At 36.6% G+C, this 16423-nt stretch overlaps 1 protein-coding gene across 1 annotated transcript; it reads left to right on the plus strand.

Annotated features, from left to right (window-relative positions):
• The first annotated feature begins 936 nt into the window (after positions 1-936).
• Positions 937-7334, plus strand: LOC139441767 (ciliary microtubule associated protein 1A-like). The gene is made up of 5 exons (XM_071222550.1): positions 937-1146; positions 1411-1600; positions 5521-5645; positions 6119-6259; positions 7242-7334. The coding sequence occupies exons 1-5, from the start codon at positions 937-939 to the stop codon at positions 7332-7334; spliced, it is 759 nt and encodes a 252-aa protein (XP_071078651.1).
• The last annotated feature ends 9089 nt before the right edge of the window (positions 7335-16423 follow it).

Raw genomic sequence — 16423 nt, forward strand, 5'->3', positions numbered from 1 at the left:
TCATTTACTTCAAAAGTATAGCGACGACCATCAGTCAAACAACCTCAGCAACTGTGGAATACACCAAATTTGGTAAGTTCTCCATTTTGCAACAGTAAACGTTTGAACTGATCAAAGCAGGGTTGGTTAGTAGTTAGTGATGAACTGTTCACCATTTATCATTGAACTGTCAACGTATTTCGGCTTCTGTTGGTATAACTAATATTAAGAAGTTTATTCTTGTTACTGTGTGAGACAGTTTGCTTGAATGGAAATAATTCATTCTTAAAATTGAAGAGATTTAGGCCTAGGCTGGTGTCTAGCGTAGAAAATCGGACTCCAAATAGGTATGGCTCATTTGTTCAATGAATAACTCTAAATGCGCAGTGAAAACTATCACATTTCTTTGCTAGGATTTATAGTGTTTCTTACATAAAGTCTCCTTGTACACGTATTGTATAAATCTATCTGTAGTAATTTGCTGGCTTGGCAGTTATGACTTTCGTTCTGAATGATTAGGTTCTAGCAACCCCTCTTATCCCCCCCACCCCACACTACCCCCCACCCACCCTTTTTTTAATATCTCATGACATTTTGTATGCAGATTTGCTGATTTGGTTGTAAAATTAAAATTAATAATGGTTTACATAGTGTGTTTGTGTTCTTTTTTTGGTGAAACCCCAACTCTCACACACACTGAAGTGGCCCAAATTTAACAGCCCCTTCTTTAAAAATTCTGGATCTGCTCCTGAAATAGGCCAAACCTATATGACTACTTCCAGCAAAACATATAACCTGTTTTTTGTTTTCTCAGAAATATTTTGTTTGCTTGTTTTGTAGAGCTAGATCAATTTGCAATGACTTGTTTTTTAAGTGAAGATTTATTATGAAGATAAAACTGTCAATGTTTTTGTAAATAAACTTTTATATATATATATATATACTTAGGTAGGCACAATGGTGTACAACTACACGAAACCACGTGGCCCGATTGCTGCCATGTACAGCAGTCCTGGCCCATGCTATGGTCTACCAAATCTGATTGGCCAGTCGACCCATGATCCTCGCAGTTCTCACTCCAAGTACCCAGCATACTCTTTTGGCATCCGTCATGGCAAATACAGGGATGACTGCAGCCCTGGCCCATGCTACTACCCTGACACCAAGGTAAGGATCTCATCTCCACCACACCACCATCCCACCTCGTAAGTCCCTACAGATGAAATGTATATACATTCTAGTACCCTGACATGATTAACAGTAACTGCAAACACCCCCCACCAAAAATAATAAAATACCAAAAAAAAAACTATTCACCGAATTATTAATGACATTTTAAAGACAACAAAGCAACGTACGAAAGCAGATGATTACAGGTCACTCAAAGGATGTCTTGAATAACATGTGTAACTTGAGACATCTCTCCTGCAGGTGTACCGAGATGGACAGGATGGTACCCCCCACTACTCCCTCTATAGTCGCCAGAAGGATAGCACATCATTCAAGACCCCTGGGCCAGGTGCTTATAGTCCCGAGCACACCGGCCCCACCGCCAAGTTCCGTCATCCGGCCTACAGTTTTGGTATGAGACAGCGAAACAGGAGAACAGACAACACTCCAGGTGAGCATCATTGATGATGCTGATGTTGATAATGATGTTTGGGTCATAAAATTAAAGTAGGATTAGGATTAAAGTGATGACAAATTATGAAGATGATTGCCTATGTTATATATTTTTCATTTCATCATAATATAAAGATAATACATTTTTAGAATGTAATGTGTAACAGCTGCTGCTGCTGTGACTTACTCATTACTTTAGGCAAGATTATATTGTATCAAAGTAATATACTTGTAATATTCTCCATACAAGCTCTATCCTGTGTAGTGTGAAATTTATTACTTAAATAATTATTGATATACCATGACTTTAAGAGTGAGTGAGTAAGGTTTTACACTGATTTTAGCAATATTCCAGCAATATCACGGTGGGAATACCAGAAATAGGCTTCACACTTTGTACACATGCGGGGGATGTTAAAGAGGCATTAAAGACATTTAATAGCCTATCAATTTCAACAACATATAATTTGTCAATATTTTCTGTCACATTGTCTCGTCCAGAAAGAAATATGATATCTTAACAGTCATAATAGCACATAGATCCTGACATAGCCACATATCCCCCTCTCAATGCCGTGTAGCATGACATCCTCAGTGGGAGACATGTTCAACGCTCCACTTGAAGTTAATAACGCCATGCTTGATACTCCAAGCTACATGATACTTGCTACAAATTGATCTATCGTTATAATAAGCAGTTTCTTTCTTCATGTGTTTGACAACAAAATCCTCTGGATGATAAAATGTATGGACAGCGGTGATATTCTGTTTCCTATTCATTGATTTTTATATTTGTTGAACTAAAAAAACAGGCGCAGGATTAGTTTAACTAAATTATAGTTAAGTTACACGATACACATGATAAGGCGCAAAGCCATCATGTCCACAATCATTCATTGATTTGATATCGGAACACTGCATCACCTGAAGGATTTAATGGTTAAATGTCTTTTTGAGGATTTCTGTCAAGGCATGTTCAATTGTTTTTCAACTTAAGCAAGTGTATTTGATACAGGATTTATAAAAGAATAAAAGAGAAATTATTTAAATGTTTAGTTTTTCCTTAAAATTATTCATTTATTTTAGAATATCAACTTTTACCATAGCCTTAGCTGATATTAATGATAATAAACAAAATATGTATTAAATACAGTCATGGAGGAAAATACTGTCTAATAGTAATAAAGCACATTATAATGTTAAAAGTGTTTTCAATTTCATATTTTGTCATGAAGTTGAGTTTCATAGAAATAATTAGAGACATTACTGCTGCATCATGATTGCCTGCAGGGTGTTCAGGCCTGGAGCAGGCAAACCTACAGGAATGCAAAAGATTCAGATAAAACCAAAATAATGGTCTTTAGAAGAGAGGAACCTTTAACAGACTAGGAGAAATGGACATATAAAGACATGCATTTAGAAGTTGTTAACTTCTACTAGGGCTGGGAAGAGTCTAAATTTACTACCCGGGTACCCATCCCCCTATTACCCGACCCTACCCGGGTACCCGCTGTAGGTCTCAAGTGAAAGGTACAAAATGTCTGATTGGTAAACGTTTGACCCTACGCCTGTCACAATGTATTTTGATACAGGTATAATATGATCTGGTCATAGATACACTTAAGTTGACTGAAGTTTTATCTTTATGCAAACATATAAGTCAGAAGGAATGTGTGCATAGTCGGAAAGAAATGTGAATATTTGTCACTTATAGTGTCACCATAGAGTTCTAGATTTTGCCATTAAACAATATAATCACCTGACTAACCACGGGTCCGGGTAGTCCTGTGGGTACCCGTCCCAGCCCTAACTTCTACAGGTATTTAGATATTACAGGGATTGTTTTCACCTCCAAATTACCATGGAATAAACGAAGGTAACTTTAAAATGTTTGACAGTATGATAGTTCCACTATTGTGTTATGGTGCTGAAACCTGGGGAACTTCATATAACAAGTTAACAGAAAGTAAACAGACTTTACTCTGCAAAGATTTCACAGACTTTTAAGAAAACTTCCAACACTTGGAGAGAGTGTCAGATTCCCTCTGCAACATTTCTACATGAGAAGAGCCATAGAACTCTGTACTTGTGTATCCTGAATTTCACCTCAGCAATAACAGACTACCATATCAGGCTTACATCAGGCTTAAATCTCCTGATGATGCTGGAAGATACACATTGACTACTTCGATAAAGAATATCTTATATAGCTTAGGATGTGGTACAGTCTGGATTCAGCAGAATATGGGAGATGCTGATTTTTTTAATATGAATTTAAACAAAGACCTCAGACAATTTATATCAAGATTGACATTCATACTTGGAAAGTTGATCAATGTGCAACTACTATTAACAATATACATCACTGTTCAATATTGAATCATATCTAACAACAAACATATATCTAACAACAAACATACATCAATATATTAAGTGGCATTTATCAAAAGATGTAAAAATTTTAGATTATATGTTGAGGTAGAAAGACAATAATATTCCATGTGATGAGAGATACTGTGAATTTTGTCTGAAGAAAAAAAAATAAGTGGAAGGTAAATACCATGTGATGATGAAATATGAACACTACACTCATCTTAGAAAGCAATAGATACATCCATATTACACAGACTATCCAACAACTGAAGCAATTATCCACATCATGAAATCAACTGATATACTTTATATATAACACTGAAGTATATTTAGCTAAAGCTTATGCAACAGAAAACTTTATTTAAGATAACTTCCTTTGCATACAGGATATTACCTTATAATTTTTTAATCTGAAGTTTACACGATATACAGCTTTTCAAATGGACGAGAGGTCTGTCACCTGACTGCAAAATTGACGTTCATACGTTTTTCATGAGACCATGTTCTTGAAATGACATAAACACAGACGGACTACTTCCACGATCCTGGGGAAACCCCTGGGAATTCCCTAGCATGAACACATACAGAAGCGTTCTTTCTGATCATTTAGACCCTTTAATCTTGAACTTAGCGTTTTAGTATATACATTGAGAAACATCAGAGTTTGACTGCATGATCGTTCACCAATATCCTCACTACGACCCATCCTAGTGAAAAAAATGAAGAAATGCACATCCAAACCATGGTAGTATCGCCTCAATCCGTTTCTAGGCTGGCAGTGACTGTCTACAGCAATCTATGAATTTACCTTTGTGTCTATTTGACACATCTTTGATCACTATTCAATGATCGGCCAATTGATCAATGATGACTAAAACATGTAACCACCATGGGTTCATTTGCAACCCCTGAAATTTCTCCCGTCACGTTTATCGTGTCGGCCATTCTGACGTCTTGTACTTGATGTAAATGTATTACCACGCGCTGTCACTGTGACTGACTTACTGAGGTAGTCCTTAACAGACCTTTCTCATCTAATGGTGATATTATTTGAATACATATGTTGCATAAGATGTTTCTGAAGAGCAAGTTGTGCATCCATACGCTCATGTCACCTCTCTATTTGAGGAACTATTTTATTCCACCTACGACATTTATACAGTTTGGCCCTCACTCTATGAAGGTTTATACTCCAATGAACTCACATAAAGTGAAAGTCAATTCTTAATTAGATATCTTTGTATTGTGGGATGATGGCCTTTATTACTGATTTGTCCGTGTCTGTTAGAGACATTAGTGTGGTATCCTGTTGGACTTCATTGTGTTCAGGCCTGGAGGAGGCAAACCAGTGGTTGAAAGTGTGAGCATTTATCAGTGCTGTACTACTTTATGATGCCTCACTGTACCAGCCTGATGTACTTAGTGTCAATACACCCTACACAACAAGGAATTGCCACTAGGTAACAATTCATCCCTGAAGCTTACAGTATTAATCATTGTGGAATTTGGAAAAAAAACAGGCTTTAACTATTATTTATGTTCCAGCTGCAAACAGCTACACGTTGCCCAACATGATCGGCAAGACTGTTCAGAGTGGGAAGAGACAGGCAGCTTGTCACAGTCTCTCTGGGAGACAGGTTACTGGAGGCTTTGCTGAGGATCTGGCCGGGGTAAGCACACACTTCATTGAAAAGTGCACATATTGTCTTCGAAAACTGATTTTCTTTGGACAGTTAATTCAAACCCAGACATATTGACCTTCTTGTAGTTAGCAAAGGAACAAAAATTGCCCTGACAGGGGGTTCATATAACTTTGTTTGTGAGCGAGCACATAAGGATGCTATTACATAGCAATATTATTAAAATATATCATTGTCAGCTATAGGAATAAATTTCACGAATAAATTCCGTACAGGCATTGAAATATTAGAATTAAGGGAGAACCCCTCACTATGCCATCCAACTCCCCTCCCTGACAAGTGATAGGCTTATACATTTAAGAAAACTGTAAAACAGTAGTCGGTTGTTGAGGTCTGGAAATGTATTTTACATGGGCTTCACTCAATTCAGCAGAACACGTGTTGATTCCTGATCATAGGAAATGTTTTGGTGATTATATACTGATGGTGATGTTGCTATTCAGGCGCCAGGGCCAGGCACTTACAACACCACTGACCCCAGCATGTTCAAGATAAAGGCCCCTCTGTACAGCATGACCAGCAGAAACATCATGCCAGGCGACACCACCAAGAAGCCTGGCCCAGGAGCTCACTCACCGGAGAATGTAAGTCTGTAGCAGTGACTAAGTGTATCTAGCAGTGAAACATTGTTAGGAATATCAGATTTCTGGTCCTTGTATAGGAAACAATGATTTCAGTGTCAGATCCAGGATTTTGATAAAAGCACTACCTGACAGAGTGTGTCTCAGGTTGACATGAACGAGGAGTAAAAGCAGGGAGTGTGCGTCCCCTGCACCCCTCTCTGGATCCATCAATGATATGTCAGGAAAAACCAGGAATGGGCTTCATAAATGGGAATCAACCTCATGACTTGCATGACAAGCCAGCACACTAACAACTGACCCACTCAAACTTCCTTCTCAACTTGGATGAAGAATGGTAGGGCTGGGACAAATCCAAATTTACTTCCCAGATACACGACGCCCTATTACCTGACCATACCCGGGCACCCACTTTAGGGCTCAAAGAGTTCAGTACAAAATGTCTAAATGGGAATTGTTTTACCGCAGCCCAGGCAAAAACTTGATAGAAGTTTTATCCTTATTTGAACATATAAAAGTCAGAACGAATGCTTGCATAGTCAGAGAGAAATGTGAACATAAGCTATACTTGTAGTGTAACCGCAGAATTTAATGGTTAATGTCATCAAACAGGATATCACGTGACTAACCACAGGTCCGGGTAGTAGTGTGGGTTACCCGTCCCAGCCCTAGAGAATGGATGTACTGTTGAATCTCATTGTTTTTTTTATATTTGCCTCTTCTATGAGGGGCGGTTGGGTAGCCTAGTGGTTAAAACGTTCGCTCATCACGCCAAAGACCCGGGTTCAATTCCCGACATGGGTACAGTGTGTGAAGCCAATTTCTGGTGTACCTCAATGTGAGATTGCTGGAATATTGCTAAAAGCGGCGTAAAACCATACTCACTGACTCTTCTATGAAGTCTTTCAGTCAGCTGGAGATACATCATTCTGCCATTTGTCATGTGTATGTGGAGGGTGTATAACATGGAGTTTTATCTTCCCAGGTGTGGATTAACAAGAAGAAGGAACCCGACTTCTCCTTTGGAATCCGACACAGCCAGTACCTTGCTCCACTCATTGTTGATGTTAAAGAATAGGTCTCCATGTCAGCCGAGACAAATCAAAACACATTGTTCAATGCACAGAACAAAAAACATTTCATGATCAATACCTTTCTCAATCACCTTGTGTATGTTGTACAGTGCAGCCTTTTACCATTGTTATGTATTATAGAATTTAATGTGTCACATTATGTACAGGTTTGTTGACTTTTTGCCAAAGATGAGAGTATTGCTCAAATTTAAAGTCAGTTCCATGTGTCAGTATTAGCACTGATATTTCATATACATGAATTCATATAAGGACTAGTAGCTTCTACCAATTTGTTTCGAAATTTATTTCGCAGTAGGAGAAAAAACGAGGGAGAATTTTGTGTCATCTGGATTTCAGCCAACCATACATTAATCATATGGTTGTTAACAGTATTATTAGTTGAATGTTTTATGGGTTTTTTGTACATTTCTATATTTAATGCCCTTTAAGCATGTATATTTATATCTTTGAGTATCTTTGAACTATATATTTGTGAGACATCAATCATGTTTTTAATCTACTGACTGTTGAAAAGGTTTCATTTTCAATTCTTTAACAGGCACAAGAATCAAAAATATTTCTGCTAATTTGTCAGATTTTGTCAGTATTATTGTATTGATACTTTTATACATATTTTTGAAGGGCGTGTTTTGTGCTAACATTTTGTAATAAACATGTATGTATATATAAACATTGTGAGGTTAATAAACCTGTGTGATGTGAATGATTATCTTCTCGTTATTCTCTTATGTAAGATAGCTACGCTATAAATCGCAAAGAACAATGAAGAATGAAGCCTGGTTTATTTCACGATAAAACATTGTTCTATCATGTCACTTCTGGAGATTCAAATATACCTTCACAACATGATGACGTCATATATAGGACAACGTTATTTTTGAGAGGGAAGTGTCTAGTAAGTTGTACCTAGGCTACACTGATAAACGCAGTGACTGAACAATAGCATCCAAAAGTTGGAGAGATAGGACAATCAGTATTAGGAGAAAAGGTACAGATCATTCGACGTGAGGATTGTGAGAATATGCGAGAAATACCAAACTTAACCCACCTGTAAAATGGACATCTGACATTTCCCCATACTTTAACATAGACTTACGATGATCATAGACCTAAGATCGCTTTATGGAACGGGGCCCTGAGGTTGCTGAGCTGAAGATGAACATTGGCTTTCTGAGCAGTTTTACTTTTTTAAATTTCAAATTAAATTGTACCTGGCACTTTTTTAATTCTTTACACAAGTTCTGGTGAAAATCTGGTTGTCTTCATTCCTGAAACTTAACATATACAGCTGTTTGAAAGCAAAAGAAAAATGAAGGTGATTATCTTTCAGACCTAATACACATTAGAATGACATAGCCACACTGGTCTGCCTTGAGGAGTTGTATGCCTCAAAATTAATTAATCTGTACACCTAGATAGTCCATGTTAGAATTTCCAGCCAGGGCATCTCATCAAGTCTACAAGATTGTTGTTAGTTTTAAGCCACAGTCAGTAACATTTTACATTTATCACAGTAGCCTGTGAATAATCAAGTCCGAGCCAGAGAAACTGGTGATTCCGGGTGAGAATTGGTCCCCAGGAACCTACGCTGGATGTAAGTGGGAACTAAGGACTCTGTAACTTGGTTGATGGTGGGTCATATCCTGATGGCTTGGATCAGTGTTGACAATATCAAACACTGGATTGTCCGTCCAGACTCAATTATTTACAGGCTTCCATTGTAAAGATGCAATATTGCTGGGTGTGGCATTAAACAAACACTATGTTGGTATGATGACCCAGTCAAGACACCTGGCCAGACCACCCAACCCATGTTGGCGCCTCTTACAACAAGCTTAAAACAAGGGTTTGGTGTTGAAATGAAGATTATTTCAATCATATAGTGATGTACATGGAAATGTGGTGTGGCTGTACTTGTACTAGTTAGTATTTATGTCAGTTTAAAGCTCTGCATGCTAACGTCGAACCCATTCGACAGAGGTGCTAGCCAACTGAGATATTGCTGCAGTTTAACATGGATACCCCACTCCAACACAGTATACAGACTCAGAGCCGACCAGTCCATGTTCTATCACCCTAATGCAAAGAGCCAGGCAGGGTAACAACAAATACCACCCTTTAACATGTTTTGGTAGGATGCGGCCAGAGGATTGAACCACTGATATCCCACTGGGAAGGACAGATGCTCTACCCAATTGACCACGGAGAAATACTGTTAGGGGCAGGAGACAAATTAAATCTTTTGAACCTCATCAACTCCAAGCAGTCCAGTCCTTACATCCCTAATGCTGATGCCAGGCAGGGTAACAACAAGTACCATTTTTAACATGTTTTGTGATCAAACAACAGAGCTGGGGACCTATTCTACCATGTGTTCTGGTCTTCTACAATTGACACAACGAAACAACAGACACAACAAAACACAACATAGTTTGCACAATAGTTTAATCATAGACATAAAATTATAACAAAATGATGAATAAATGCATTGGTAATATGCCATGATATGAACTAGCTGACACAACTGGCACAACACAACTGCTGTGGGCAAGGCTGTCTACACAACTCACTGGCTGAGCTTGGGGGTCCACATCCATTATGGAGTCTGTAAGGTCTGCCATTTTATGTCATCTAAATACACTCAACAGTAGTAGCTCAATTATTTGGTCAACTGATGTGTCTACAATTATTGGTTATGCAGTTAATCCTCAATCCAAATAATTCTGGAACGTACATGATGTCTTCAAACATTTTTAATTAATTAACTGGTCATTGCTTTTTCTTTGAAAATATTTTTTGGGGACATAAATATTGTCTTTATATAATAGTATACGACCATATCACTTTATTACTCATATTGGATATAGGGCCGTTCAGTTTGGCGTTTTCCACTGAAACAGATGATCTCAGGGGATAGCCTTGAGTTCATGCAAATATTTACTGTAAATGTAATCAATATCATTTTGAATTTATAAGTAATTAATAATAATAATAATAATAATAATAATAATAATAATAATAATAAAATAATAATAATAATGGCAGCAACAGGACTGGCAATTGTACAATGAACACTGATTGTCCAGTACTTAACTTACATAAGTACTGGTTTATATTTATTCTCTGCCCGACTACACGGTAACTAAGCAATATCTGGCAGCCATTGAAAGGTCCAGTTGATTGGCAGGTTAACCAAAGGCCCAAGCATGACATCAACAATCGTCTGGCAACTTACGTCGGTGATCACCTGCTGTGTACACACGATAAAACTAGGTACTGACAAGGGCAATGGACATGCAATAATGGCTTATCATGAGGCCACAAGAACTTAATAACTTGTTGAATGATGATTAGATATACACTAAGAATTTCCTGTATAGATATGCAAATAAAGAAACAATATTGCCAAATTTTAAGATATGTTAAAACTTATGACGTCATTACACATGATCGTCAAAAATATTTGGTCATTTTCTTGTCTGAAGAAGAACTGACTGAGTGAGGAAAGTCGAACCTGGACAATCTGAACTGGTTAGAAATATCTGTGAAATAAACATGTATGCAACTACTGATGTTTTAGATCCAGTCAGACATATTCATTACACATGCAATAGGATTCAACAGTTTGCATCTGGAAAATGCCAACAGTTTGTTTTCAGTGAGAATACTTGCATAATCTTACTTCCTTACATTGTTTGTTTTTCAAGTACAAGAATATTCGCTTTTAAACCAAAATTTAAATCTTTACATTTTAAATGTCACAGAGGTAATTTTGAAGTCTGACAAGCAATTTATTGTGGCCTGATCTAACATGAGCATCTCTGGGCTAATGATGGTATAACATCCCTCTTGGTTCTGGGGAAGTCGTGCAGGAACCCTATGTGCCAATACCACCCGGGTACAAATCTGTGGCGGTACATTCCAGCTCATACCAATAGTGATTATTAATGACGTAAATAGTTGTTAGGTTAATATCATGTGATAACACACAGACACAGCATGGCACAGCTGATATATGTATAGAACAGTTGGTCAATTGCGTGTTGCACAGTTGATACGTACTGACGCACAACAACGTTTCACTACAGACCTCAAGCAGTATCAAAACAACATCATTCACCCATGTTATTCAATGTATACAACTCACAAGAAGTTAAACAACACCCAATTCTTTCATACTTGAATCTGTCATGGCATGACATGAACTAGAGTAATATGTAAGAATCGGTTGTTTAACTTCTTTTGAGTAGTATATATAAAGTAGGGATGTCACGATTCACTGATGTATCAATGCATCCTGAATTTACATGATACACGATTCATGTCTTAATTCTGTATAGATTTTCAAAAGTATTGTATCTAAAGTTTGCAATACCCAGGCCGTGTTTCTTCTGAGGCTAGCATTACAAAACCACCCCTCAAAACAAAATGCTACATCCGATTGCATAATACCAGGTATAGTTTCCCTGATCATACGATCAGAATTAACCTAAATTCACCAGCCAAGCAGGTTAAACAAAAATTAGCTAACAGCAACAACCTCTTGTTTGCCAGGCACATGTGCATGGAGAAGTTCACACAAAACACTGCAATTTAACTATTAAATATGCATAAATATACAACTGAAAAGAATTTAAAGAACACCCAATTTTTTCGTATGACTATAGTTAATCTGTCATGGCCATGACAGAATAATTATAGACATGAAAACAGTTAGGTGTTCTTTAACTTCTTTAGAGCAGTATATATCAGGACTCTAGCATCATGCTATGTATTGATACATGAGGTAGGCGTATCTTGACACCCCTGAAAGTAAGAACTAAACATTGATTGACACCTGTAACAGATACGAGTAATAAAAAACTGAAAACATATTACAAAGTATGGCGGAGTTAACATACTGGTATAAGTCACTCGTTTATTGACACAGCTATTACGGTTTTAAAGAATCATAACTTTACATTTTTCAGTCCGTATCGGGGTAGCTGACGAATTACTTACATTCTAAATTGATTCATTCATGATCACAAATTACTTTTCAGATATAAGTCCTTATGCATTTTTCTCTTTTTTAATGACATGTTAACTGTTTCTGACAAAACTTTACAAAAATATTTGAAAATAGGACCAATTGTAAAATGATATTAGTTGTGCCAATAAATTAAACACTCGTTAAAAAATAATTTGAAAATAATTAAATTCAGCAATAATTATTCATCACTTTCTCCAGCTGCAGAGGTAGAAAAATGAGGTAATTTTGAATGTGTTTAATAAGTCAAAACGTCATTTATGTCTTGCTGATTTATTTTAATGAAGATGATTTTTCCCTAGAGCAATGAATACTGTATTCAATGTTTTAGCACAAACAAGCAACACTCCCATCCTTTGTATGTGCTCTAAGTGCTTAATACATTGTATACAGTACAATTAGTAAACCACACGAGAAACTCAAATCTCCAACAACTGTAAGATGAAACATACAAGAAAACCATATTAAATGATAATAAGCTTATTCGAAGGTATTTTCTGTGCATTCATTATGGGAGAAAATCAGTAGTCCTCAGGTTGAAATGAATTTCCAACACTAATGAAAACAAATTTGATATATCCTATTCTTGAAGTAATCTTGAAAACAAGCATGGCATGACCGCCACCATATACTGCTAATTGGTTCCATATGTATAACATATTGTAACATACTGTAAAGATTGCTTGGACCAAGAGTGGCAGCCTGATTAGGGAATAAGTCAAAATCTAGTAGATTGTTTGTATTAGATTTATTACACTCATGACAAAAAATGTATAGAAACACATGGGCGAGTGAAGAGGGTTTAACACATCTATTTGTACTGTTCCCAACATATTGCAGTAGGGGCAACACAAAAACTTTGCATGTACCCATACGGGAAAACAAACCATGGTCTTTCACCACAAGGCTACCCCAGTGCCTCTCCAACTTCAAACAATAAAGTGTAACCTAATAATAAAATAATTCCAACTACCCTTAAAGAAAACAATGAGAATTCTGTAAAATATCATCCAATCTCATCCTGTAAATTTTACAATTTAAGAAGGTTTTTGACATGACGGCAAGGGACTAGTTGTTTGAAGCACTCTGAAAATAACAATCTGTTAATCTGAAGCCAACAGTGCATCACTGCTCATGTTTGATTTCAAACCCCTGGACAACCCTGGTGAAGGCGCATTGACCAATCAACCGAAGTTATGTTATAAATGATTGACGTCATACTTATGTTGACCAGAATTACCCATATCTTCTGAAGACCTGGGTAAATGACATCATTGTTTAAGCTATATATTTTATTGATTGATTCAATTATGACAAAAAGCATATAATTAACTAGGCATTTATAGTACAAATATAATGTGATATGAATCGGTGGAGAATAACTTTGTTGAGATAAATACTTTAGAATCAATAGTGAAACTTGTTGATTTTGCACCTCTGGTTGATATTCTGTGCATTATTTTGAACTTGTTTAAATACATTAAATTGAAAAATACAATGGCAGCTTTGTCAATAAAATACTTTTTAACCCATATCAGTTTTGTTTATTATCATATAAATTCATAATTCATAATTTGTTCTCCTCCTGACAGCCATTTGACATTATGTCCTTGGTCGCATTTAAGTGTTCTATTTCAGGTTCTGTCCTGAGTTAACACCAGTCAGATTGAATCAAATCATCCCTGATAGCCAGTATGTGGTAGCCCCATTTGACTCCGTTCACGCCAATCAAATGCCCATACTGCCATCCCAGGGCCCTAGGGGTGCATGTCCGTGCAAGGTTCTACAGCATGCAGTAGGTGCAACCACCAGGATAATCTATATTCTTAATCAACAAGTGCGACGTGAATTTATAACACCGCCTTTAACCAACTACTACTTCAGATTTTGACTTATTTCCTCATCCAAGGACAGCAGCCACCGTCAGGGGGAACCCCACACTGATACGGGGAGTTCGCACAGCACAGACTCTTCTAGGACAGCAGCCACCATCCAGGGGAACCCCACACAGCTACGGTGAGTTCGCGCAGCACAGACTCGACACATACAGGCACAGTGCATGCACAAGTTACAAATAAATTAGAGCATACACAAATAAATTCACACCAATAATATATCAAAATAACAACTAAGTACATAGTCCTCATATACAGGATAGTCTAATGGCACTTCAGTATATATACTACCCAAAAGAAGTTAAAGACATGCCATGACAGATTAACTGTAGTAATATGGAAGATTCGGTGTTCTTTAACTGCATGACAGTTTAACTGTAGCAATATGAAAGAATCAGTGTTCTTTAACTGCATGGCAGATTAACTGTAGTAATAAGAAAGAATCAGGTGTTATTAACTTCTTTTGAGTAGTATATTCATCTGTATGAAATGTCTTTGGAAGGATATGGACATATCAGTGACCAATTTGTTTCCATGATATTAAACGGTTTCAACTGATTGGTGGTACCGGTAGCGCCCTCTATTTTTTTAATAAACCGATTTACAAAATCAGCCGACATAAGAAAACTTAAATTGTATGGCTCTAGAACTGCTTAAGAATCTGCAATTCAAAACCCAATAAACACAGACCTCTGACAAGACACATAAAATCTTGGAAATCAGATCTTAAATGCAGAAAGTGTAACCAACCCAGCTATACGCGCACAAGTAGTACTCTCTCTCTCATGGCATTGACTGGTAAATTTAACAACTAGGACTAAAACAATATTTATCATATATATTCAAAAGAACAGTCTTAAATGTACATTGTGATTCATTACATGTAAAAAGTAAAGAGTATATTCCTCGATAATGGACTTGTTTATGGCTTTGTTACAGGGTTATAAAACAACAAGGAGATGAGGTCAGATTTTGTTTTTTAGAAACAGTATTTTCTTCCAGTTGACGCGAAGTATGGCACCATGGGTCCCCCGGGTGTGCCCCAAGGGGCTAGACAACAGTAACACAAGCATTGGCTCACTATGGCAACGATGAGATCTTGCAGTTAAGATATCAGAAATGTGCATTAACCAAGTTAAACAGGAATATTATTGCATAATATTCCTTTCACCACAATAACAGCTGTTGACAGCTTGATGGAAGTGAAACAGTCAGGCCAAACAGCATTGTCTCCCCTTCTCATTTATCATGAAGCCAATTGAATCATGAATTCATGAACAGCATGTAAAACAGTGAATCAAAAACATTTCTGTGACAAATTAACATGCTTTAAAACAAAATGTTAAAGTTTTAAATTAAATTTGAATTTTTGAAATCATCCAAATATCTGCATAAAAAAGTAAGAAACACGTTCTAGTACATATCTAGTCTATAGAATTAAAGATATACCACATTTCTGGTGTATTAACTAATGAGAGGTATTTTGTAGAAAAAAACACCATGATACAAATCATACAACAACACATAACATATATGTTAAAAAAGCACCATTAAATTAGGGAATATAGATACTAAATATGCAACTAAATCAGATTCCCCATTTAACCAATAATTCACAATGAGTACAAGATCCAACTTAAATGCAGTACATCATCAAGTTCACTTACTTACTTACTTACTTACTTACTTACTTACTTACAGCGCCTATGGTTTAAAATAAAACTTTAAAAAAAATCTTTTAATTTTATATACAAGGCTCTAGATCAGTGGAAAGCCTCAAATGTTTAACATAAATTTGGCAATTTGTTAAACGAATATGATCACCACTTGAGAAAATTAACACCAACATAGCCTTTATACAATGATAAGCAGGTAACAAAACATACTTAAAGAAGAGGGTTTGCATGCATGATAAAGATACAACTTCATGAAAAATTAATCCAACACACTGTAGAAAAACAAATATTAAAGACAAACTTTTTCTGTTAAATGGCAATCACTTGACATCACTATCTGGTGCTTAAAGCTTAGTTACTCGTGCAAAAATAATTTGTCAAATCACAACACCAATTCTCAAACTTCTTTAGAATTTCAGTCTTGGTTTGTGCACACATGAATTTCCTGAAATTGTTCACAACAATTAAACGCA

This window comes from Haliotis cracherodii, unplaced genomic scaffold (genome assembly GCF_022045235.1).
Source record: "Haliotis cracherodii isolate W230 unplaced genomic scaffold, xgHalCrac1.p SCAF_44, whole genome shotgun sequence".
NCBI lineage: Eukaryota > Metazoa > Mollusca > Gastropoda > Lepetellida > Haliotidae > Haliotis > Haliotis cracherodii.